At 37.1% G+C, this 27570-nt stretch overlaps 1 protein-coding gene across 1 annotated transcript in view; it reads right to left on the bottom strand.

Moving 5' to 3' along the window:
• Positions 1–14656: 14656 nt before the first annotated feature.
• Positions 14657–27570, bottom strand: part of LRRC49 (leucine rich repeat containing 49) — a gene marked incomplete at its 5' end in the record, with an annotated part of 43343 nt that continues 30429 nt past the window's right edge. Inside the window, 6 exons of the mRNA XM_010157717.1 lie at positions 14657–15113; positions 17200–17353; positions 18053–18162; positions 21313–21498; positions 22778–23015; positions 24743–24894. Coding sequence (XP_010156019.1) covers positions 14907–15113; positions 17200–17353; positions 18053–18162; positions 21313–21498; positions 22778–23015; positions 24743–24894 — 1047 coding nt within the window. The remainder of the gene's footprint in view (positions 15114–17199; positions 17354–18052; positions 18163–21312; positions 21499–22777; positions 23016–24742; positions 24895–27570) is intronic.

The raw sequence follows: 27570 nt of genomic DNA on the forward strand, positions 1-27570 counted from the left end.
GCCGCCTTTAGCCCTGCTCCCAGTGCTCTTGGACAGCTTCCTCCTGAACTGAATCAAGATTTTCAGAGAACCTGCCATTGCCTAGGCAGCAGTCAGTGAAATCACACAGACGTGCGTGCTGTTGAACAAAACGTTCCAAGCATGTAAAAAAAAACCAAAACAGCTAGCATGCTCTCTACTCAGTTTCTTACTCCCCCCACCCTGTAAAAAAAAATCTCAAGTTTTATAAGATAGCAGAACCCATGGAAAGACATGGAAAAGACATTACTACTATAGTATTAAACACACCACAGTGTCTGTGCACATGTATTTATGCTTTTAAGGAGAAAAGCTAAAAGAATGTTTTAAGAGTTAAGGAGAAAACATTTGTAGCTTTTTAGAATCAATCAAATTCCGTTTCTCAAAAGATTTCTCTGCACCCTACTTTTCTTCTTTTACCCCTTAATTTCTTCCTTTTTCACTTTATGAAAAAACAAACAACACAAAGACAAAAACCCAAAGAATCTCTGAAGGTTCCCTGAGGCACAAAGTAAGCAAATGGAACATTTTTTTTTTTCTCCAAACCCTGCAATGTAAGTACTTGGATGAGGAAGTGAATCTTTGTTCGTTGCAAGTGACAGCAAATAGATGAGCAATTTCTGAAAGGAGGCGGAGGGAATAATTAAATAAATATGTTTATCTAGTATAGTGACTTTCATATCCTGAAACAGGACTTACCTGAACTTTCAACTGCTGAGAAAAAGAAAACTCTGCAGACAAAAATAGATGATTTTTAAAGCTATGGAACTGAACTCAGCATTTCAGGGCTGGTTTTGTCTTTTTTTTTTTTCCCCCTCATTTTTTCCTCTCATTTCCAATATCCAACTTGCAGTCTTTGCAAAGATAAACTTAATCTTTTACTGTTGGGACAGAACCATTATGAAGATTACAGGTTCTCATGTACACATGTAGGTTTTAAAGATACTGTGCTGCTACTTTACCTTTTCCTGATCTCCAGAAACTGGTACAAATTACTCATTTACTACTTGTCCAAAGGGATGCTAAATTGATCTCATTCATTTTTTGAAGCCATCTGGAAAACTATATATACTTATCTAACACTTCTTGAAGCTTTGCTTGGAACTTCTCAGGTAGAAGCTCTGGAATGAAGAATTTGGAAACATCTGAAAATCAAGAGCACATTGAGGGAGACCCTGCTAAGCAAATCATCCTCAAGACAAAAGCTGCAAGGTCTTTTTCACTCAGGTGCCAGGCTCAAACAACTGCTGACTGAAAACTGCGGTGTTCAGATGTATAAACTTTGCTTCGGTCTGCTAAGTTTGTGTCCTATATAGTTGTTCCATGGAAGATGTTGCCCCAAATTTGGTGATTAAAAAAAAAAAAAAAAAGATGACAAATCACACTGAGGTGAAAAGAGCTGGGGAAGAGAAGGATTTATAATTCAATCCAAGAAAAAACTAGAATGGTGGAAGTCTGAACATTAATATCCCCATACTTGCCTGCAAGAAAATTGCAATGGCTTCGAAGTGGCATATTACAGTTGTTCTCCTATTGTGTGGTCTCATGTCCTGTGGCAAAACTAGTCTTCCTCTTTGTTTCACCAGATGCTCTGGGTTTGCTCCAGTGTCCTAAAAGGCCTTTCATATGTCTGCTTAATAACCTTGTCTTGGGTTATTAAACTCTGCAACTGCTTGTCCTCTGGTTCTAAACGAAACAAAACAAAGAATCTTTCCTCAAGCACTGTCAGTAAATTTAAGGATATGAACTGCACTCCAACACCCCCTAAGAAGAGAATGTTCTCCCTTTTGTAGTTCCAGATTTGAAGAGGAGTAGAGGAAACCTATATAATCTGTATGTCTGTATGCAACCATAATCTCACTGAGGGAGAAGGTTACATTACTACTATCACTAGCAGGGGCCTAACTCAACAACACATAAAAGTCAGGCTTGGCTATAAGCACTTACTGCAATATTTAAGCACATGCTTGAAAAACTTTCACATAAATCCTTTGTTGAGATGCAACCCACGTACGGACAGAAGCATGAAGCTGATGTTTATGGCAACACTTCACTTAGTACATGTTTTTGTGAAAGACAATGGTAACAGAAAAAAAAATCGATTTAAAATAATTTCTGCTACGAAGGTTAAATGCAATAGAAACAGTTCTATCAACTGGATTTCTCTGAACAAAAAATATAAAATGGCATTTAATGAAACAGTGGAAGGGTTATTGTTCTTAACTGTAAATAATCAATGGAAGAAAATTAAGCTGCTGCAGGTCTGCATTAAGACAATTGTGGGGGTTGTATTTCCATTTATCAATGAGAAGAGTAAACTAGGATGTTTATAGTAGATCTGTATAAAATGCCAGACATATAACCAGCTCTGGCTGATTCATGAAATCACAAGATAAAGTTCCAGTGCTTCCACCTAATAAAATGTTGGTGGTGTCTGCTCAACCATTAAGTGTCCTATTAAGATCTTTCATATGAGGTAAGTTGTTCACTGTTACGACCTACTACTTGATAAGATAGAATCAGGTTGCTCTCGAATGTACGTCACCGGGAAACACACTACAGCTCCTGTTATTGGCAACTACTTCATAACATTATTTGAGAGACAGTGTATGCAAAAGAATGCATGCAAACACATGCATGTGCATACCCATACAATATAAGTATTAATCTATCGACTCAGCTTCTGAAGAAAGGATGACAGAAGGGAGCATAAAGAGAAGCTTTTAGTCACCTTGTGAATGTTTAGGCTAAATTATACTTTTTCTAGATTAAAAATGTTCTTTTTATCTCTCTTCTTTTTGATGTAGTGGTTTTATGGACAAAGAAGAACAAAGCTTTAAAAAGTGGATTTTCATTTGCATTTTGTTTGTTTTAAGCACCTGACCTAAATTTCTACCACTAGGAAATATGGTCTTTCAATTAAAAATTTTGGAGGTATGGACTGTTTTATGGTTCCCTCAACAGAGCAGTTCTTATTCTTACAAAGACAAGTCTGAATGTGGGACTGATCCAAAGGTGGCTTCAGACTGACTGTGCTCATCAAACACACAGACCTGCTGCAAGCATGCAAGTAGCCCCCTCTTCACTTGTATGGCCAAAGCACAGCAGCTGATGCAGTAGGTAAGACAAGCTAAACTCTCTTGGTCAGATTTTTTTAGCTTGCTAGGCTTTTGATAAATGTTAGAGACTGAGAGAGGTGGGTGGAGTGGGACAGAACTATGCACAAAATGAAACACTTAATAAAACAGAGAGTAAGATTCAGGGAAGCAGGTTTATGCACTTTAACATGCTTGCTTCTAGAAAAATAAAACACAAAAATGTACACAAACATGAGGAGGTAAGTAGTTTGCAAAGCAATGAAAATTAGCCACAGATTATTCTGTGGGTAGGAACAGCGTTAGCATGGTAAGTAGTGTATACAGCAGAGGGCTTAAAAACAATAAATAGTATTTTAAGCAATCATATGACGTTCTGTGTAATTCTGCAGCATATAAAATAAGCAATTTTAGAGAAATGTGGAATTAAGTACTTTCTGGGCTTAATTTGTGAGCATCTTTAGAACAGTGAGGATTCCTAAGACTAGCAAAATACTATTATCCAAAATACTATGGATGACTGTTAAACATATTTTTTGTTTTGCTTTTTAATGCTTTTAACAAAATGATACTTTCATGCTCCTACTAATAAAACACTAACTCTGTATTGTGCTGGGCAAGTTTTAAGAAAGTACCTAACCCCCATTCTACAGTTAAAAATCTTGCTGACCTTCAAACTCTGCTTTGGGTAAGTGCCCTTATGGACAAAGCAGGTACCCAATGTGTGCATACAACACAGTATATCCCTAACATGCTAAATGCCACCTTTTTTTTGAAGTAGCAGTACCAGCAAGAAAGAACTCTTCCAGTGCAGCAAAAATGCACACTGCAAAACCTGTACCAACTGCAGTGAGTCATTAACTCATGGAAGTTAAAGAACCAACTGTAGCACTGGACCCAAACAAGGTGATGTGGATGCAACTTTTCCTTCATGAAGAAGCTTGGTTTCACCTTCCTCACCTCCCACATCCACAGATTGGCATGCATAGTCCTGTTTGTTCAGGTTCAAAACAGGAGTTTATTAAAGGAAAAAGGATTGAAGAAGGCGATAAGTGCCAGGGCAAAAACCCCAAACCAACCATCCGACCAGGAGCCATCCAGGACTTCAGGCGGGAGTGCCTCATTTCAGTCTGGGAAGCGTTTGAATGCTTTCCTATGAGAGTAGGGACGTAGATGAAGGGTCATAGGATTTCTACCTAAAGGATAAACTACAGCTCTGAGGTGCAAAAGTCTATCAGCCCTGCACCTTGGTTCCCATCCCACCAAAGCTTAATACTGGACTTTTAAACTCCAACAGTCAGAAGCAACTGTCAAATGCTACTAGCCTGAGCCATCAAAACGAGATACCTCCCACCAGACATCATGCAGCTCTATGGCTTCCTGCCTTTTCATTCTCTTTAAGGAAGGAAATACTTAAGGTACGTGATTAGACACCACTGCTGAATATTTGAGCTAACACCCAATACAGGTAAAGGCCACTGTTGCTGTTACAAACTCTGTGCAAACTGCTGTCGGCACCACCTACATCCACCTTCACATTTTTGAGGTTTTCTTTGCTCCTAAAACAAAGACTTAACTTGCTCTAAAGAAAGAATATCAAAGCTGAAACTGAGGGAAATATCGTGGAAATCTCAAAGATTTATTTATATGGGAACCTCCTGTCCCTTTTCAATTCCAGATAGAGGTCAAGCAAATGAGACACAGACAGCAAGGAGTCCTCTGCAGCATTGTCTACACTGAAGTTCCCACGTGTAAGTAAGTAAGTAAGTAAATACCACTGTAAAACAGTAAGTATTTTTAGTACTTGCACCTCCACTACTAGTAAAAGCAGGAGTACTAGCAGTGTTGTATTTTTATAATTAAGGATCCAAGAAGGCCTGGATGTTGCTGCAGAGTCAGCCAACTTTCAGCACTGCAAAAACCAGCTGCATTCTCCAACAGTACACTTACAAGGACAAAGCTTTGTAGATTCAAAGACAGCTGCAACATGCTTTAAGTAACAGCATGGAATCCTAATTCTATTCCCTGTTGCATGCAGGTACATTAGAGGAAGGACGATTAATGTTGCTACATGTTGGACACTGATTTTTAGTTGCAGCTCCAGAAAAGAACTAACAAAGCTCAGAACTAATGAAGTAGCATTTAAATACTTATTTAGTGCTGGAAACTTCCAAAATCTTGATACTAAATTCCTGTAACACATTGCAAGGACAATCCCACACTTCAGGATGAAAATATACATCTCATACTACCTTGGTTAAACAAGACTAAAGATTTTTGTCTCTGTATCAAGACTGTTGGCCAGACCACACTGAAATATAATATGAGTAGATGTTGATGGGAATATAAAGGAATCGATCAAAAAAATTGCAAAGTTGAAGAAGAAAGGGGATGGGGGGGTGGGGGGGGAAGAGGCCAGAAAAATGTTTGAACCTGTTTGATCTACAGCCTAAAGCTCAGCTCCTGCCAGAGAAAACACTTTTTTTTTTTTAAATAGCTGGGAGAGGCATAATGGAGGAACAGCACCATTTTCAGTAAAGAAAATTATCTGTTTAAGAGACATTTTAGGCCAATTTGAAGGTTCTGTACATGTTTGTCTCCGATTTTCCAAGCCACCAAATCATTCAGGAGTCTTCTCAGATTGGAAGCCTTTGATTGGCACAGGTTCTGTAAGCATGTCTTGCTTAAAATCAGCAACATAATTATCTCAGAGAATCCTGAAATAACAGACCGTTCTCTTAAATCCTGTGTATGAGGAAGACACTGAGCACTGGACTGATGGCAGGTTAGCAAATCACCTCCCAGACAACATTAGAAGATGAGTGGTCCTACTGTGTCCTTAAGACACTAATATGAGCCAGCTCAGATGGTAAACTACCCCCCAGCAAAGGGGAATAGTTGTCTGGGCTGGAACATTCCCTGCTACATGCCTGGAAAGGGAACGGTATAGTAAATTTACATGTGCATGACATTTCCCCCGAGAATGTTTTCTGCTCTATCTGAATAGCACCAAGCAAAGATGTCCGATGATAGAGAGCTGCTGGCACCCACCACTGCTCATCCACCCGCAGCGCTTTTCAAATGAGGACAGGGGGTACTTCAGCCTAGATGCCATCTTTGATCTCAGCAGAAATGTCTGCCACCTTCCCACCAAAGGCAGCAGACGGGAACAAGCTGCTGCCCCAACAGAACAATCCATCTAGCTTGAATTTCTCTTGAGTTTATCTGCTCTAACACAGAACATAACTATTGAAAATGCCTTTCAAGAAATTTATTAACCCTTTAATAGCAGTGAGCAAATAACTGCTCCCTCTAGAAAACACAGAGATGATTGGTACCACAGGTTTGCATGAACGTTAACACAATTACTGGTTTTTGTAAGAGACAATGCTGCCTGGGAATGTCTCTGGCAGACTACCAACAGACATCATGTAGTAAGGATTATCAACACTGCTGGTAAAACATCTGTAAAGGGCCTCCCCTTTCTAACTTGAGACAGGTATTCATATGACACAGCTATTTGTCATTTTGTGAAGTGATCACTAGTAGAGAAAATAAAGTAGTAGAAAATACTCAATAGTGAGCTAAGCCACTCACCTGTCATGACAGAGGCATCCTTTTTTAACACAGAGTCTGCAAAAAGCTGCCTTCTAGAATGAACTGGGAGAGCAACCAAAGAGAACAGTTAAAGAATGTTATGAGAAAAAGACTAACATTCATTGAGGTTGGGGCACACATATTTCTCACTGAAAATTACAGAGACCTGCCAAGCTGTACAGGCCTGAAATCAAAATTTGCAGTCCTGGCTCCCAGCTTACTCTTTCTTGTGTCTAGCCCTCTACTGAACTCAACTGCAGTGCCACAGGCCTTCCTCCGTGCCACGGCACTATGCACGACAGGCAGCTGGCTTGCATGACTCCCCATGTGCTAGGAGAAGCTCTTCTAAAAAGCATATTTCTTGACTTCAGATTACCATTATAGGTCCTCCCTATCTCATAGCCTGCACTCCTCCACTTTCGCCACCCATCCACTCTTCCTCCCCTTCTTCACATAGTTTCGGAGAGGTGAAAATAGGAAGACCTAAATTACAGATTTTGAGCAGGTTTGCTCCTGATCTCCATTACAGCCACAAAAATAACAAGTTCCTTCACCTGTATGTGATCAGAAGTGAGCCTAAACTTCAAGGTGCAGCTGCAAGAACCCATGGTCTTTCCAAGCTCCTCCTAGGAAAGGAGTGATATAATTTGCTACTAATACAGGCAATCATCTCTCAGATCTGAAAGTAGGTGCAAATTTTCCAAGAATACCAGACATTTTAAAAAATTTAAACAACAAAAACCTTTACTGGCCCACAGTAAATAAGCTTCACATACCTGCTTGGTTTTGCTGTGTACAAGTTACTGGCATTCTTCATTTCCAGAATACCCTGGAGCTTACCCTAGCCAAAATCCTGATCCCATATCATAATTACTGCCAAGAATACAGTGTACCTTCAAGCTCTAATTCTCTCTGATGTGAAGAGTGATGTCATCACACAATGCTAGAATGAAGGAAAGCCAAACAGCATCTGACATCATACAACTATGGTCCAGAATTAAAACAAGATAAACAGATATTAACTCACCAAGTTAATATCTAGAACATTCTAATCCTTCTGAAAAAATTATACTTTATGAAAGAAGTAGTCTTGAGCACATCACAAAGCTGTCTTCTGAATGGTTAAGAAAATAACTCTTTTAAAGCTTTGTCTAAAATAGGTGACAAAATTTCAGCCAAAAATTTGAAATAATTTTTAATTGAGCTGCTAAACACAGTTTCCAGGAACCTACTTAAATTTTTACAAGATTTTTAGCTGTATCATAAGTTACAATAAAAATATTAAAATACTGCAAGACCAAAAGCCAAGAATTAAGCAATCCTGTTCTAGATTTCCAAATGCTTCTGATTAGGAATCACTGAATTGATTGCATTCTGAAACAAATGTTTATGAAAGAACCCACAGAAAAAGACTCCTCTAAATCAGGAAATATTTGCAAGAGATGTTAAATATTTAGCTCATAAGCTCACACAAAAATACCCACTTTCAATGCATTTTATCTATCACCAATTCCAATCATTCTATAGGTGCAACGAGCAATAAAGAAACAATGGCATGATTTCTCCCTAGAACATAAGGCAGACTAGTTTAAAAATAAAAGTAAAAAAATCCAGGCAATGCTTGACCTGTGACTGTTACAGGTGAAAGTGCCAGTTAATGAAGTCTGTGTTAGTGGCAGCCAAGTTATGGATTCTCTCATCTGCTCATTCAATTGAAATGAGAGCAATAAAAAAATTTTTTAGAAGTGCCAGGAAAAAAAAAAATCCCACTGAATCTAGCACTACATGTGCTAGAACTATTTTGCTCCGCACTGACAGGTGCCCCTAGCCCTAGCATTCCTTCTCTTGGCCTCTCCACACAGCAGAGCTATGCCACTTCAGCTTTACACCAAGAACACTAATTAAGCAACAGCCTCTCTGTAGTTGTTCCCCACTGTAGAGATGGGGAAAAGGAAAAAGTTGCCTGTGCTTGCCTTCTGTTGGACCACGCACTGAAGCTACAAGCAATGCTGACAATATTTTCCTTAAATAACAGAATACGTTGGAGGGGAAAGCGAGAGCCTCCTGAGGGGAGTATGGGAGAAGAAATATGGAAGGATTTGGCTTTGCACAACAGTTCTCACACCTCTAAAAATATGAAAGGCTGCCTCGCTCTCTGTAGCTGCCTAACACTTAACATACACTACAGATGAGATATACAGCACCTGGCTACCTTAACACCTCTGTCAGCTCATTACCAGATCTCTAATGCAACCAAGTGTTTTCATTTCACTTTTGCTCCTGTTAAAATGTAGGCCATCAGGGGATGACCCTCTCCTAGGCACTGCTTTTTATCCTGTGGCCTTCTTTGAATACCATCTTGGATGAGTTTGACAAGTGTTAAGAGGGTGTCTCTGGAATAAACAATAAGAGCCAGTCAGCAGTGAAGCTGCACAGATGTCTTAAACTAAATATCCTCCAGTATGAGAATCTTCACAAGTCACACGCATCTGTTATGCTGAAGGACCTCAAACACACTCATAGACCACAAGTCGAGATACACACTACTGAAATGCTACTTTGTCCCTGCAACGTGACAAAGCTTGTTGAAGTGAGGCATTAATGGCAGATGTGAAAATAAACAACTAAGCTTAGATGGGCAACATAGGTCGATCGAATTTGGAAACTGCCCTGAGCATACCTAGATGTATTAAAATACTTTCCTGACACAGCCTCTATTAATCCCTGAGAGTGAGCCAACAGCTAGCATCATCAAGCAAGGGCAAAAGTTCAGTACCAACAAAAAAGAAAGAGCAAACAATCAATGCAACTTTCTCAGACCACCTGTGGTTCCTTTTTTGGTTTCTTCTCCCAGCAGCAATGAGATCAATAATTACTTCAGCATCTCCGAAGTAATTTTTAACCAACGTAACTCACTCTTTCTTTAAAAGATGCAGACCACTTATATTTTCTTTGAAATAAAACTGAAAATACTGTGAATGGTACTCTACAGAACATACAAAGAAACTGTTCAACAACTTGAATACCCGTACTATCTGCAAATGACCTACTTTCTTTGTAGTTGCCCAGCACATAATAATCACTGTATATGAGACAGCAGCTGCCTTGCAACCAGTCAGCTCACCACCGGAGAAATGGCCGTATCTAACTGAACTGAGATAAGCTTATATCAATATAGCAAATATAACACGTGCATTTCTAGCTTGTCACCAAGCACATTTAGCCTATTTTGCAACACACTCTACTATTCACATGCGTATACTATTGTAATGACCCGAGTGAAGCAGTTAGCTACTACCTGTGTGTTCCCTAAGGAAATAACGGTAATATGCAATAGAGCCAGCTCAATGTCTACAGTTACATCTAGAAGTGTTGGCAATTCACATCATAAAATACCATCAGCTATAGACTCCCACATTCATTCACAACAGGAAAGAATACCTGGGTATCTCTCCTCTAAACTGACAAGCCAGTTCACATTTCTGGATTACAAAACCCTGAATGTTTACATTTTATTACAGTTATTAACATCTCTTTGGAATTTAAGTAACATTTCCCTAGAGGGTGTTGCTTGTAGACTTACACAAAAGCTTCATAGTCAAATGAGTCCGAGAGCTTTAACATGTGTACTTTACCCAGGATACGGCAGTTGTATGAAGCTTAATATATTCGACTGTCAGTGCCAAGTCAGAAACTGAAAGTTGCACTCTGTGCTTTTGCATTCTTTCATCGCTCTTCAGAAGTATTTCTTTACTTCATTAGAAAACAGATCATTGAAGTCTAATGTAAATAGGCTGCAAATGTGCTACATATCCATATAAAGCACAAATCACAGCACATATTGTCTCACAATATAATTTCTAATAATTTCTAAAAGTGTAGTATAATATTATATTCACTTTTGAGTAGAAGCAGCTTTATCACACCATAGAGCAAACTGACAGCTAGCCTCCTCTTTTCCCTCTCCTGTTCTACACATGTGTAAGAAAACACCAAGTCTTCTAATCCCCAAAAGACTAACGTCTCCAAGTTGAACAGAAGAGAAAAATAATTTCACTGAAACTGGACTTTAACCTGTAGCAAAGTTTGTGTGATGTGGGAAGAGAAACATATTCAAGTAGTCTGTTTTCCCAATCAAAACAAACAGCAGTTGTGACTTTGAATATGCATACTGACCTCCCAGCCCAAATCACATCTTTGCGAACGCTGCTTAATAATATGAAACAGCAAGTATTTGTTTCAGCTTCTTTAAATAAACTAGCTAACAAAAAGCAGTTCATCCTGATGTGTCACTGTTTTAAAAAGTAGCAACCGAAAGCATCAGGGTTTGTCACTATTGCAGGCTACAGCTCTGCTTTAAAAATAAGTAATTTTTCCTGAATTTGCAGAATTCATAGATTATACATTGATTGTGAACTCACTACTGTTTGCACAATAGCTTAACTGAATCTGCAGATGGCCAGTGTTTTCATAAGTTAACCTTTTTCTTTTTCATTTTTAATAGTTTACATGACAAAAGCATGACCATTTGTAGCAGAGAAACAAGATATTTCACTTTTATAATACTGATCTACAAGACCAGAAAACAAAGTTTTCAGCCGTTTCTGGATTCAGATCTAACACTTGGTCCCAGGCAGTAGAGCAGTTCGACTTACTTTACAATGCTCAGTTAAAGCCTCTTCCCAGTACTTTTTTCCCAGTACTTTTTCCCTCACAACTGACAGGATCAGCTTTTGGTTTGCATCAGGTGAATCCCTTCTCCCTTTGTTCCACTGTGGCAGCGTATCTGCAGCTCTATTACTTTTTCAGATCCTATATTAAAAGGAGTGTATGAAATACAGCTCTTCCTCAGGCTCCCTCCTGAAGATCACATTGCAGTTGCATAATAAACTGTGACTCTATGACACAATGGGGCCTTCATGCATGATATGGCTAAACTGAAACTGGGAAAAAAAAGAGACACATCATTATCTGCCCTTGCCTGGACATAGAGGAAGCTTGTCTCAGAAAATAAGGAAACTGTATAACTACTCAAAAAATCATTGGGAAAAAAGTCTTAAAAAGACTTAGATGTTAAACCAGTGTCTTTTCAACCCTTAAGATGATTTCCAGTTAACATACGGAATTTTCATCATAATAGCTCTTGTCCTGTGCAGAAAGTCAAGCTACATGAGGGGATCACAACAATTCATTTTGGATGGCATATGATGAAATATTAACAATATCAAAACTGTAGTTTATGCAGCATTTAAAGGGCTTTTAAACAGAAAAAATAACAGCTTTCAGCCTGGAAGGTTTTATTAAAAGGTCCCCAGCTTTAAAATTGATGGCTATTTTAACTCTTCAAATTATACCTGTAGCCACAGAAAGTTTATGTATGTAGTGTTTAAATTTCAGCACATTCAGAAAAGGTCAACAACAAGAATTTGTTGCTTATACCCCTTTCAAATTTTTAGGTACTTAGAAACTCCTTAATATGCCACTACAGTAAATTATTGTACAAGTTTGTAGCAACTGACAAATAATTCTGATAAACACAAAACCAACATATAGCATGCTAACAATTTTAAGATCACCTGACTGCTTAAAATTCTATGTACTTTTAGGTCTAGCATCACTTTAGTCCACCATTCACATTTCCTGAAAAGGATTAGTAAAAATCAAGTTTTTTGTTCCTACTGGTTCTATGTGGAAAAAAAAAAACCCACAAACATACATATGCAGGCCAGCATTAATCTTTTCTTCATTTACAATAGCTGCCTAGCTACCCTCGCTTTAGCCATTTAGCAATCCTGCTATGAAACAGCTGCTAGTAGTGAAAAAAGTCCAAACTGGCAGCATTCACAGACCACTGGGAATACAGAGCATTTTGAGGAGATGTTTCTACAACTCACAGTCAGTACCCTCTGATTCATTTCACTTAGCTTTTACAAGACCCTACCTTAAAGCCTCCAATCAGGATTATGCTTCTAAAGCCTCAGTATCAGAAAGCCTGGCTTTTCTCTGGACTTTCCCATAGAGAACTTCCTGTTCCTCTAGACCAATCCACCCTTCTTAAAACGTTTCTTTCCAGTTTTTTATTGCTGCTGACCCTGATTCAAAAGGGGCCCATCTGCTCCAGCAACATCATCAGGAGAGTTCTGCACTTCCACACAGCTGCTGAGGTTTTTGTCCCCATGCAGAAGCTGGAATCCCTCCACCCATCCCCTTTGCACAGAAATGATGTAAAGAAACTGATGGATCCAAAAAACTTTTGCATGATCATTTCTATACTGACTGTATTTCTGTAACACAAACTCTCATTTTCTCACATTTTGCAGGGTCTTAATTTGTTCCCTTATTAAAGTGCACCATAAAACTTGAGAGTGCAATTTTCCAATGGAAAGAAAGAGAGCCCTATCAAATACACTATTCTTATGATAAATTCCATGAATCCAGCTCAAAAAGCCTGAAGGGGTGATTGTTTCTATTAAAATTCTATCAACTGCTGGAGCAGTTTCTTCAGGACTTTAAATATTTCCTTAGAATTTAAGTGACTTAACCTCCAGTAAATTCTGGAAAAACTGAAAAGCTACTACCAGCAAGTATGCTTTAGAAGGTCACATATAACAAACCAACTTGAAAATTACATTTAACAGTATGCATGCCATTGTGAACCTGTACCACGCTCTGAAAATGGATTCTCTCTGCCAACTCAGATGCAGCAGCTTGACCTCAGTGCAAGTAGAGAGTATATTCCAAAATACATATGACCACCTGACTCCTGCTACTCTCTCAAGGCTATTTTCAGGGCACAGAAACTTACAAAACTCTATTTACATCTCTGCTTTGCCAAAGACTCCTGTCCAGGTAAAGTTTAAAAATAAACTTAGTTTTGAGCCATAGAAACCCTTGCAATAAATTTTCTTTAGTTACGAACATTTCTTTTTTATAAATGAGTTAAGTAAAATAAGCTCAATTTGAACTGAGTAAAAGAATGCACAAAAGTTCTGGATTGTTTCAGTTAAGATACAACGGAATTACAAAATTAAGTTTAAACGGCACAACCTTCTACCCACGTATGAACACTATCCCCAAGAATCAACTGGACTTACTAACAGTTCCTAAATTCAGTTTCTGGGCAGAAGCTGGCAAGGCGTTTACAGTGAAAGCTACTGTACTATGGAACGTGTTTCTCTACCTATTCACAGTTGATTTTGGAGGCAAGTTTTGTCTCATCTCTTCATGCAGCATTAACAAGTCCTTTTTTGCACACATTACTTCTTTATAGTATCTGTGAAGGGCAGAAGTGAAGAATTTATTTTTATTGATAACAAATACCAATTGTTCACACAGTCATTAAAGTGAATTACAAGTGAATAGTAGTCATCAGTTTCCTTACCAAACATAATGCATGTCATTTAGCTTATTTGCCCTTGGCAGACCTCAAAAATTAATCATTTAGTAACAAGGAAACAAAATTAATTCTGTTATTAACAGATTTTAACAGAACAAAAATAAAGCTTAAGTGAGTATACATCAAATTCATATTTTACCTATAATAATTCACTCAAACTAATACAAATTTAATGAAAAACCCTTGAAATCAGATTTAGGCAATTTGTTCAGTTGAGAATGAAGCTCACTATGTGCTGATATACTAAGCACCATGATGACATTGATGTGAAAACATCTTCTACGATCTCACAAAATAAACAACAATAATAATGAGTCTTCATCAAGTTCAGGGTGTAAAAATAATTTATTAGCTTTTGCTCATAAAAAAAAATGGCTACTATTCTTGATTTTTTTAACAGCAGCAAAGTCAAAAAGATGACAATTGAAAAGTGTTCAATAAAAATTAAGGCAAGCAGAGTGTAAATTTGTTCTTTAAAAATCAATGCTGTGGCACTACAGAAGCAAGGATAGCAGAAAAAAAAAAACAACCAAGAACTTAGCAAAACACGACAATCACCAAGTTACTTCTATGCTATCTCATCACTTCAGCCAAGGAAGCATCGTTAAAGCAAAATGTGAGTAGCTTTTACTCCAAAACTACCAAGAGTTAATTAAGATTTAAAGGCATTCCTTTGGCAGGGGGAAGGAGGGGGAGTGAATTATGCCATAGTGATGGCAATTTTATATGCTATTGTTTTAGGTTCGTAAAACATCACAGAACACTGAAACCAAAAGCTAGCAAGACAACAAGCCTTGACTCTACTGTTTTTGATCAGTGATCCGCTGTAAGCAGAGCTTCATGTAGGAATTTTTATTGCGTATTTCTATCACTGCATCTCTGACAAGCTCAATGAACATTTGAGGCCAGAGCTTCTGCAACGACTCATTCTTCATATTGATGTCAGCTGCTTCTTGCACTAAGTTCTCAACGTATGTCTGGCAAAATGTTTTTCTTTCCTTGATTTCCTGCATGGGAGAACCATTACACATTGTGTCAGACAGAGGAAGAAAAGGTTAAACAAGAGCAACCCAAAAAAACAACCACAAAAATGTAATGAATTAAGGAACATAGCGATTAACAGGCAAAGAGGTCTTGCATGCTCTTTGCCTCTTGGTTTTAATTTGCATGGCCCAGGGTCTAAGTCAAGATTTATGAGTGTGGCCACAGAATCTTACTGCATTGATAACACTCAGATTAGGTTCATTAATTTATCTGAAATCCACTTTTAAACAGTCATGTAAATATATTTTAACAGCATTATGATTTTTGTTGCCTTCTGGCATAGCAGTGAAATTTCATAGAAATTATTAAGCACCAGACTACTTTCCCTCCTTCTCTCCCTTCCCTTCCCAGATTTTCATGATTATAGTACAACAGTTGGAAAGTATATGTTTATCTACCTGCCCTGACAAGAATAAAGCATGTTGTCACAGAAAAATATGCCAGTATGCATCCTTTCCACAGGTTCCCTGATGGACTCTGGCAAGTGCATGCCTCCTAACATGTACCACATTAGACACTGAAGTAAACTGAACCTTTAAAACATAATTTAAAAAAATAAATTGCAAATTGTGCAACTACTAGCTTCTCATTTTAGTCACTCTAACTGTATTAATTCTTGTTACTGCAGAGTTCCTATAACATGCCATATTAAACTGAACAATAAGTTATCTTGTTGCTAAATATCTAACTCATTTGATTTATGACACTGTTAAAAATGTTAGGTCATGCTCCAGGCCATCAAAATATAAGTTTTCTTAAATGAGTGGTAAAGCAGAGAAAATACTTTCCAGCTGTTTCATCTAAAACCCCAAACTATTAATCAATGACTCAAGAGTCATCTTTAGCAATAAACTTCTTCAATCACATGTATTATGTTAGTTTACTGCTGCTGGGGAACTGCAATCAGTCTTTTTTGCCTCTCTTCCTCTTGTGACATCCTGTAATACCTGCTGCCACATACACAATGCTATAACAAAGGACAAGGTGTGAATTGTTGCACTGGGAAGAGAAAACAATACATACATTTAATGGACTGTAAAAATACAGTTATTTTATTAGAGTGCTTGCTCCACGGTAAGAGACATGAGGAATGCCTCACTGTCTTACTCACTCTGTGCCGTTCAAAGTTTTAAGAGCTCCTATCACAGCATTTGAAACAAAAGTGTTTTCTTAATTTAATCTCTCCACACATGCAGTCACTGCCTCCTTTTTATGCTATGAATCTGAGATAACCAAACCACAATGCAATAATTGAATTCAGTGCTTAGCAAACTTGATTTAATTACTTGCGCTAGAGGATTTACATATTTCTACATAATCAAAAAGCAAGTAACAGGACAAATATGGGTATCGGGGTGCATACAGCTAGAAGTCATGACGATTGCTCGGAAAGGAGGCTGTGGCTGAAAGCAGCATGTTCTCCCTGGGAACAATTTCCCTCTGCCCAAGCAAATGAGTTAGCAGATCAGAAATGCAAACTAAAACAACAGTGACTGATGCACTTGTCTGAAACAAACTAGCCTGCAATTTTATTATTAACTAAGCCTAACACATTTCCTATATATTTGATTTAAAAGCTAGGAAACAGATCATCTTACTGCAGCCTGCACTCTCTCAAATCTTGTCTGAAGGTGTTCTTCACCAATTCACCTCAGGATATACTTTCTGACTTTCTAATTCTATTAGAAAACCCTAACATGTACAAAAATAATTTTTCTTTGTAAAAATACTGTGCTCACTCCTAATATTTTACTAATGCAGGTATATTTTGTTGTGAATGTCAGGCTTGTAAGTGAAAATGTGTTTCTGAGACTGTGGAACTGTTCAGGAACAACTTTACTAGACAAAGAAACTGACCATTATCCAGTATTCTCAGAAAAATCAATTAGATGAAATTTTTGATCATACATGTAAATATAGTAAGCAGTGATATTTTAAAACTGCCATTCTCAATAGCACAACTGAAACTTGATACACAGACACATTCCATGAGTAGTAGCCTAAGGGCATATAATAGAGGATGAAAGTATTTTGTAATGATATACTTACCTCAAGCTTTTCCATATGAAAGTCCTTTGTTGCGTAAGTCAACATTGCTCGAGTTGTGCTTTCGCCGCCATTCCTTCTGTTGTCACTGCTTTCCTCACTTCCAATCCCAGGCTTCTTTCCCTTTCCCTCCAGCAGATCATGGAATTGCTTCCTCCTGTGAAAAGATAATCAAGAGATTTACAGTTTCAATTATTGGAAACTTTTTTTTTTTAGGTGCAGATGTTTCTAGTCATTGTGAGGTTTTTTCTTTTCTCCCTTTGAACATGTCGTTTATGAGCTTTCAGGTTTACTGCATCCTCAAGTTACTCAAAATACAGATGACTCCAGATATTCCTCCATTAATTTGCTTCTATACAATTGACTTTTTGATATATATCTCCTAGCATCCTTTAAATAGGAAGTCTTGCAGCTTAAGCTTTTATGAAGTATGTATCTATAGAAGACCAGAAAGTTTTTTTCAGCACCTTTTTCTTGCAGCACCAACTCTTAAATCTGTTAGCTGTCACAGTCGCCCACTATAAACTACACAGAAAAATGGGTAAAACAAAAAAGTCAGTCTTCATCGTGAAAGTCCATAAATCTTCACCAATACCAGTACAACTGGAGAATTAAACAGGCAGCACTTTCGTGTGTATGTGCCTTTTAATCTTACTCATACAACTTCTGTGAAAACCTCTGTCTCCATGAATCAGGAGATGCTAGTATTTCTGCAATAAGCACAGAACCTACCTTCTGTAAGATGCTAGTTGTGAAATTTTGATCTTTTTACCTAGGAAGAATTTAACATAACAGTGTGCAAAAGAATTACAGAATACATTCTGGATAAATTCCAGTTCCGTTCATTGTATTCTACCTGGATTCTCCAAATAATGAAAGCATGCGGTAATGGGGCAGCTCAGAAGATGCTACATAAGCCAGAATGCCAAAGAGCCTTTCTCCCATCACAATATCATTTTCAGTAACCTGTGAGGGGAGGGGTAGAAAAGGAAGAAAAAAAAAAAAGGGTAAGCTTCAAAACTGGCACATTCTTGTTTCCTTAGATATGTACATTGAGAATTAACTGAAAATTGTTATACAGAACACGGCCTACAGAGTTGTTCCAGGCATATCTTCAAAATGTAAATTTGCTTTTACTGGCACTTTAAATGGACTTTAAAAGAAGCCAAATGAGGTAGTTGTGCTTGGTTTATTTCCTGTAATTCTGGAAACTTTAGTGTATACACATACTGCTACCCTGTGCTTCATGACAGTCTTCATGAAATGAGGAATTTTACAATGATTTCTTACACTGAGTATCTGAGGGCCAGACATAATCATTCTCTCCATATTGCATGCACTTACAGAAGGTCTGCTTGGAAAAATTCGGATCAAGTTATGCTGGAGAAATTAAAAGATTCTGGGCAACCACATGTGAAAAGATAAGTTACTTTCTCTCTTATTTTGCCAGCAAAATAGAGAAGATTTATAGAAAGAGACGTTAGAGAGAAAAAAAACAAACAACAAAAAAGAGTATTTTCTCTGCATTTCTCAAGCCCTCCCCTGAAAGTGTTTCTCCATAATGCTTCTCTAAATACCACCCATACCGTGTGTCAACATTAAGTTACAGATGTCTCTCTAACCTGATTTTCAGTGGTTGAGAAATTTTCAGGATTTATTTGACACATTTCATTTTTTTATGAAGAAGGTGGAAGGGGGGTATTTTTTGGTGGTGGTTGTTATTGTTTTTTATTTGTCTTGGCTCATAACTCCTGGAGACCATGGCTTGTGTTTCTCCTGCTCCGATGGCCAGACTATGAACTGACTTCAACTGCCAAAATTTGTTGGCACAATTTCTAGACTCCTGGCTTTCCACTGAGTGCAGAAGAAATCTTTATGATCATCTAGATCTGACCTGGATAACACAGGACAATGAAACTCACTCACTGACTTCTTAACTTCTGGATCAAATTTAATTTCCGTTCATCTTATAACGTATTTTGGAAAGCAACCCATTATTAAATAAACTTCAATACTCACAGTATTTACTAAGTACTTTCAGACAATTTTGTCTTCCGTATTATTCAAATGTGTGGGTAAAATGGAATTCTGAGGCAAATTAATGCAATCTTACTATATTCTTGTTTCATTTTTATAAACTATATAACCCACGCTTGCCTAAAGTATACTGTGGCAGCACAATGCAGGGAGAAATTCAGCAGAGAAAACACAAGTCTGGAAATTAGAAACGTAAAGTCAATTCCATTTTCATAGAGTTTAGATTTGCTCATTTTCACTGAAAATTAACTAAGTCTTACTTAGTAGCCTAAGAGCCCATGACCTCGCTAAACAGTCTGTTTACAGAAGCAAGGCCTAAAACAAAGAGCACAGAAGGCAGCCAGGCCAACAAAGACCACTGCAAGCAGAAATGTCTGCTGGAGAAATAAGTGATTTTAATTTATTTATTTATGTTAAGAGAAGCATAAGGACCAGGTCAACAGAGACAGCAATGCTGAATACAGTCTCTAGTTCACAGAAACCCATGCTCTCTTACTCCAGTACATTGTTTGCTCCATTAATCACAAAAAGATTATAACGGCAATATCACATAAATGTAAGTCTATTATGCTTGCTTCTTGCCAAGTACAGAGAACAGGCACTAACTCAGTAGATGCGATGCATCTGTCATATTGCATGCCATGCCACTCAGTGCAAAGCATTTTGTGAAGTTCAGTAACCTCAAACCTCAACAACTCTTAATTAACCCGAGATTGCTATCACTGGGAAAAACTTCGAACAGTGTATCTCAGTGAAGAGAATTTGCTTCTTCACAGTTAGTAAATGTAACAGGTTTGACACAGGAACAAACTCATCGTTAGGGGAAGACTAACACAGCTTCTGGCCTGGAACATAACTGGAATGGATGGGGAGGGTTTGGGAGAAAATAAAAGCTTCTTATACTTTTTTTTTTCTTTTACAGTTTAAAGGTGCTAGAGCTACACAATTTATTTAGTTAATTCAGTTAGTATATATTGCTTTTACTCCCCAATTATATCTGCTTCAGAGCTGGCAACACAACAGACCACAAACATTGCATACAAATCATAACCAGAACAGCAGAATATGCACATTTCCATCTCCATCATCTGAAACTGTTATTTAGGGCTCATCTAAGGTCTGAGAGCACACTTCAGAGGTTTGTGTTCTTTACACCGAAGCAGGATTTTCTATTCCCATTTTTAAAAGAAAAGGTAATATATATCTGCAAAGCTGGATACCATGACCTCTGCTGAAGACTAATGAAAAACAGCAATCGGAGCTCATCTCTTTCTTCTTCTTGGCTGTGACACTTTTCAAATGATTAATGAAACTGGGAAAAAATTGCTCTGTGCACATCTTCATATAGTGTGGTCTGGCTGACAAAGTTTGTTGAGGGCAGAAATGTTCTTTAGTCATACATCTTTAAGATTTGATACATGCCCTACATAAAAAGCATGCCATACTGCATGTAAATCCGTTTAATAAATTCATCCCCAAGCACTATTAAAGTCAAAGTCTTCCTTGAAAGACTGAATTTGCTGACTTTGAGATCTTTCTTGTGACATCCTTAAGAAAATATAATTTCATAAATATAAATATAATCATATACTGTAACTGTCTGTCAAATAGCCTGTCAAGTGTGCATTTTTGCACAAGTATTCAATGACAGCACTGTGATAATTTTGAACACAATAACATTCTTCCTAAAATCAACTAAAATTGTGTAGTTGTTCAATAACTTTTATTTATTTATTAGAAACACATAAAGAAATTATAATAAAAAGTCTTCCCTTCAGGTAAATCCCAACCACTCAGGTATAGAGTTGGACTGTCATTTGCAACTGCAATCATGAGAGACAGCACATTTTTTATAGCAACCAAGAATCCCATCAGCTGTTAACTGTAACACAGTGCTTTTGGACTTAAATATACAGCACAATAAATTGTATGGTGAGGTCTGCTTAAAATTTTTCCCCCAATACTGAAAGGACACTGATAGGGTTATCCTTATTTTTTAGCAATTCATCTGTTCTTTTAAAAAACAATGCTAACTTATCTTGTAAGACCAACACTAAGAAGGAAGCAGCACTGTCCTACCTTTACTCCATTTATCTTCTGTAGATTAAAATGGTTCAGTCTAAACAGAACATAGTACTTCCACAAAGTAAAGCTGACAACTGGATTTCCCTGAGGATCAACTGTCAACTGTTCAATGCGATGCATCTGGGCTAATGCATTGAATTGCTGCAGCGTCACAAGATTTGTCTCCTTAAACTTCAGGTGCTTTAAAAAAAAAAGTCAGACCACAATAAATTAAATAAGGAAACAATAAAGAGTGAATATGTGTCACTCCAACAATTTTCAAATTCTAAATAAACAGTATTTAGGTCTGATGAAGCAATAGAGCTCACTTCATTTGAGGTGTTTGTGACAAAGCACATGAATGTATCAGCCAATTGGTGTATTATGTACATTTACAAATATCACCATTACATGACCCTGAGCAATTTATAAACCCTTTAGTAACAGCACTAATATCTTCAGTGTTACAAAAACAGGGATACGACTCGAGCAAGGTTTATTTTAATTCTGCAAGTAAAGCAACACTTAACATAAGCGCATAAAAAGAAGTACGATATATGGTTTTGAATATTCTGCTTTTTGGGCCGCAACAGGCTGGCATTAAGTCATACCCTGCTGTTTCTTTGAATCATGCCCTACACTAGTGCTTCTATGAGGATGACATATTTGAGGGAAGGGGAAGGAGGAAAAATGGATGGCGATGGTAAAAATTTAGTTGAGATTCTGCTATCCCCCACAGATTTCCCTCCCTCCAGAGAAACAGTTGTTTCATTGACATAGATTTGTCTTAAGTTCTCCACAAATTTTGTATCTCAATTAAACCATTAAGTTCTGTTTTACTTAAAACCTTAAAAAAAATAGGGGCCCAAGAGGCATATCATCTCAGTACCAAGTTGCTTTAGGTGTTACCACTATTTTACTGTTTGCTTCAATGTGACTGATTTAAATGCTCAGGAAAAGGGGTGGTGGGAGGGTGGTGTGTGTGAGGGGAAAGAAGTACTAAAGGGCCATCCCATTTATGTTGCTTTGCTTCATCAAGGACCGAGGAATTCCAAGTGCTGTACTGCTTTAGCTAGCTATTCCCTTTGAATTTTAGCTCTCTCCTTTTACCCTATCAGCTATTTGATCTTTGAACTCAACACAAATGAAGGTCTCCTGATACCATGGAACAATATTGTACAATAGCAATACTGTATTTACACATCAGGTTTGCAACTTGGAAAGGTCAAAGGAATTAAGAGAAATAATAATCAGTCAAAAAGAAAACACCATCTTGGGCGAGAATCTAAATTAAAGTCTCGATTTTTAAGAAGTATCAAGTTGAAGTTCTCATTATAGGATAACACCAAGCAAACATGTAATTCCGAAACATATCTATTTATATGAAAGGCACTCAAGGGTGCCTATGCCACAATAAGGGTCTACTACAGAATACATATTCCATAGCTGTTCACACAGCTGAAAGCTGTGGCATTCTTACCACAGAATTAGGAAATTTTATCTTCAGTTTTGTTAACACTTGAACAATTTCATCAAATTCTATGAACATAAAGGAGACTGTGGCAATAATTCCAGCTGTTTGAACACTCCAGTTTCGATCCAGGCACTCCAGCGCTCCAGCACCATACAAGGAAAGGGTGTCTCCTTCCACTTCTACTAAATGAGACTCCAGAACAGACAAGCCTTGTACTGCACTGCTCAGTATTGTATCAAGGGACCTGTGGAAGAAAAAAAAAAAGCAACGATACAACTGAGATGATTTTGAGATAGTATCATCATTCTACTGAATGGCAGTCCTTTCATTTCCTGAAACACAACTGTCAAATATGATTGCATTTCTCAGCAGTCATTTATTTGCAGTACCCAATCTGGTTCAAAAGCATTAAGGGCTGGAAAATCCTCTTTCCATCAAGTAACATTGAGAATGCTCTACTTCTCTGAGAGAAAGACTCTATGAGTATTTGAGTTGGACAGTAGAAAAATAAATAAATGAACAACTGAAATTTCATAAACTGCTTAAAATTTTAACTCAGAATGCTAACTTAACCTATCTCATATTGCTCCAGGTATCTAAACCCAACTTCAACCAATGTATTCATTCAAGCGGTTACCTTCACATTCTCTGCTACATGAAACATAAAAGTTAGGACATGAGTATCACTTTAAGAACAGACTATTTTTAAAGCAATCCAGGATAATGCTATTCACAGTATTGAACCATTATTTTTATTCTTGAACAAGAGTATCACTCCCTCCTCAAACCCACATATCACATTATCTGATAAGCATATCCGGATTCATTATGCTGCTTAGAGATGAGAAGAATCTTATGGTCTATTATCCTTGGTTAATCCTTAATTAATAGGGAAGAATAAACATTTATTTAAATTAATGTGAGCTTTCCAATTCACAACAGTGATTTTAAAATTTAGCAATAAGTCCAGGTAGTCTCAACTCTCATCTCGGTGTCTTACTTCCAACATGACATACTTAGCTAACTGGACCTGAAGTGCACAGAGGATTCCAGATGAACACAAACCACAGGTTTGGAGAGTTGCACAATGACTGTTACAATTTTATTCTTTACTACTTTCCTAGTATTTTTAATGTATTTTGCTTTTTTTGACTACTAATGGTCACTCAACTGATATTTTCTTGACAAAATCAAGCAGAACTCTCAAGATTTCACTCTTGACTGGAAATGTTGAGAACTCATCACTTCATATTTGAAGCTGTAATTACTTATCTATGCTGAATCTCACCTGCCATCTCATTACTTAGTCACTGATCTTGAAAAATTTTTCAATTATAAGGGTTGCCAGATGGCCATCTTTTAGATGCAAATAAGCAAGCCACAAAGGGTATCGCAAAAAATAACATAATTTAAACCAACAATACAAATATTATCTTTGGAAAAAATTATCATACAAATAAAACTAAGTAAAAGAAGTGCTCCTGTTAAAATAGCATGAGTATGAAAGCAGTTCAATAATAGATGCTGCTGTTCAAACTAACAACATGAATTCAACACTCAGTTTATGAAACCTGTTGAATACAAAAAGCGGTTACAAATGTTTGTAATGCTCCTAAATCCCCATTTTGTTCATTTCAACTGAAAGCAACAATCTATTCTCTAAAGGAAATGAACAGCCTTAAGAAGGCTCAAGAATTCATATTTAACATTTCTTGCAAACATGAAGTCCTCCCTTATTTAGCAAAATCACATAATTGAGCTTGTACTTCTTTAGTCAATGAGTTGCTGTTATATTACTTAATACATACTACTTATTTTAATGGACAACAGGTTTAATCATTAAGTAAACCATCTTTTCAAGACTGATTTAGATATATTATTTTTTATAATGAAATACAATGAGATCTCAGAGTTGAGAAGTAGTAACCTGGAATATAAGACATGAGTAAGAAGTATTTCCCAATAAAATACCTGCTTTCTTCAGGAAATACATATGCAGCACTGCCATTGATCTGACAGGGCTCATTATCTTTATCTTGGTTTAAAGAAGCCACAAGAGCTGTTCGATTTTGCTGTATCTCCCACTGACGAGCAATATTACAAATGGTTAACCGTTTCTTTTCCTGAAACAAGATATAAAAGTCATAACAAGTTATGACAGTGCAGTACCAACACACTTTATTGTTCTGCAAGAAATATTCAGCTTAACCTAAACATTTTAAATTGAACAAACATTGGTACTGGTTGGTGGTTGTACATTGGAATCAAAGCATCGTTCCGGTGCTATTTTGCAAACTGCCAGCAAATAATGATTGCACAAAACTTACAATAACAGAAACAAGAAACGTAGCACAGTAAGGTCACAGCTTGTGAAAGAATCAAGTTAAACTATTTAGTTTGTATAACCACAGAAGTCTCATTTTGACAGACTGAAGCTGCTTGTAATATTCCTCCCACAAAACAGGGCAGACTGCTTGTACTTCCTCCACGCTGCTGGAGCGACCCTAGCACTGGAGCTAAGACAATTACACAACTGCTCTAAGTCTGAGCAGGAATTACAACAGACTCTGCGTGGGGGCAAGAAGTTATCTTATGAAAGCTGGAAAAAGCCATTTTTATAAAAACAGGACTGAAATTACCTTTGTGATAGACACATGGACTACAACAGATCTAAGATCAAATATTTCATAAGAGGGTGGGTTTTACTAGCTTTTATATTCTAAACAGGTCTTGACAATGAACCGATATTTCAGAAGTCTATTAAGTACTACTTCTTTTAGTCTCGTGCAAATCCTGTCAATTACTATGATTCTGTAGACGGGTTATTATTCTGTTGTACCATCCAGATATGTATGATTTAATATACCCAATTCAGTGAAGGTTAAAGAACAAGGTGTTTAGAAGGGGCTCATGGACTGTTTAGACTGAATTCTTATCAAATGAAAACTGCACACGTAAATGATATCAAAGGGTAAATTCATTGTTAGTTTCACTTCATTTGTTTTTTCAGAAGCAGATCTAGTTCTCTGGAGTCAGCCTTCTCATTGTTACACTACTCTCAATGAAACTCAAACACTGACTCCGAAATTGTGAAAGGAAAATATTACAGATGAGCTTAGCATAAAATACATTTACATTCACAAAACATGGAGAAAACAAGAGTATCAGTCAAAGCCAATGATTTCGTGGCTCATAACATCATACTCTAAATTGATGTTGCTATAGAAATGTAGCTTACAAGTCCATATGAAGTAACAACTTCAATTTAAATCTTGCCACCCTTAGAAAATATGAAAAACATGATATCCTCAATATTTTCAATATAATTTCAATTACACTGCATACAGTTTAAGAAAGTTTGGAGGAAAGTAGCAACAGCAAAAATTCCAGAATATGATTTACTAAATATTTTCTTCAGATTTAACTAAGAAGAAAATCCTATAGTTTGCAGCTTTCGCTGGACATGGTATCCATGAGCAGTTTTTTTTCTTCCTATTCAACTGTGTTGAACAGGAATAAAGAAACCAGAATCATAACACACATGAATATATCTAAAGAGAGAAGATACACAAAATCACTGGATCATTCAAAAGGTATTTGGCTCATATGTCACTTACCTATTTGAAGATAAGAAAGATACCTCAATTAAATTATAAAATCTACTATTTAATGTTGAAATCTGAGTCACAATGGCTTATATGTTAAAAATGGGGTTTTTTTCTTCTAAGGGGAGTTTCCACCAGGAAAATGCATTGAGAAATTTAGGCCATCAAGAACAAATAATCCCTGCGCTAGAAGGAAACTTGATACCAATGGTTAAGAGCATGACCTACAAATAAACACTTCCAATAAACGCCAACTTTCTTCCAGTCCACGGTTAGCTTTTCAACAGCATAAAATAACACTATGTGTGAACATTATTTACTAATTTCCCATTTCTTTACGTTGCTAAGAACTGGCATCAAAACTCCAAACCTGAAGAGAGGTTAAATACATCAATATCTTAGAGGAAAAGATGAAAATAGACCAGAAAACAAACCACGATACTGATTAAAAAATTAAGACTGTATCACAGCCTTTTCTGTAATATGATTTGTTTGTTTGTTTAACAGAAAACAAAAATATACTTGGATACAAATGTACAGGAAATCAAAATATATTCTTAGGCACTGGACACAGAATTTTTTTTCCCCATTCATTTATTTAGGTTCTCAGGAGTTTTTAAATGTACTTAAACTGTCTTTTAATATACTGTTAACAGTCTGTGTCTTTTTATTTTTTTCAGTTATATACATATGCTACACTTCTTGCAGCCTCCTGCAACTACTTTCAGCCTATTCTTCTTCATGAAATATGATTTTACCTAGGCAACCTAACAATATGGACACATGACAATTTTTTGTCTGTTTGTCTGCCAAATTGAAAGAGCTTTTTGTATAACCGTTACGGGAGGACAAAAAGTTTTAGGTGCCTTTTTTTTTTTTCCCCTCCAAACAAAAATGATTTGCAGACAAATGGTGATATTCACACAACAAATGGGATGCAGATACTCTTAGACTCTTGAACTTCGGTCTCCTCTTAGAGGCAGAGGCCATTTAGTCACCAGCCCCATAAGAATGTTCTGGAGTGCACCTCAGTCTCTCCTGTGAGAGCTAGTCCATCGCATGCGTGTGAGCATTAAGCAGGCCAGGTGCCCTGGTAGATAAGCGTACTTCTGAAGAAGATAGCAGCTGGAGTCTAGCTGCTGCTCTGATGACTGCTCAGCTCCTTCTACAAAAAGGAACAACTTCAACGGGAAA

Source organism: Eurypyga helias, unplaced genomic scaffold (assembly GCF_000690775.1).
Source record: "Eurypyga helias isolate BGI_N326 unplaced genomic scaffold, ASM69077v1 scaffold41168, whole genome shotgun sequence".
Taxonomy (NCBI): Eukaryota; Metazoa; Chordata; class Aves; order Eurypygiformes; family Eurypygidae; genus Eurypyga; species Eurypyga helias.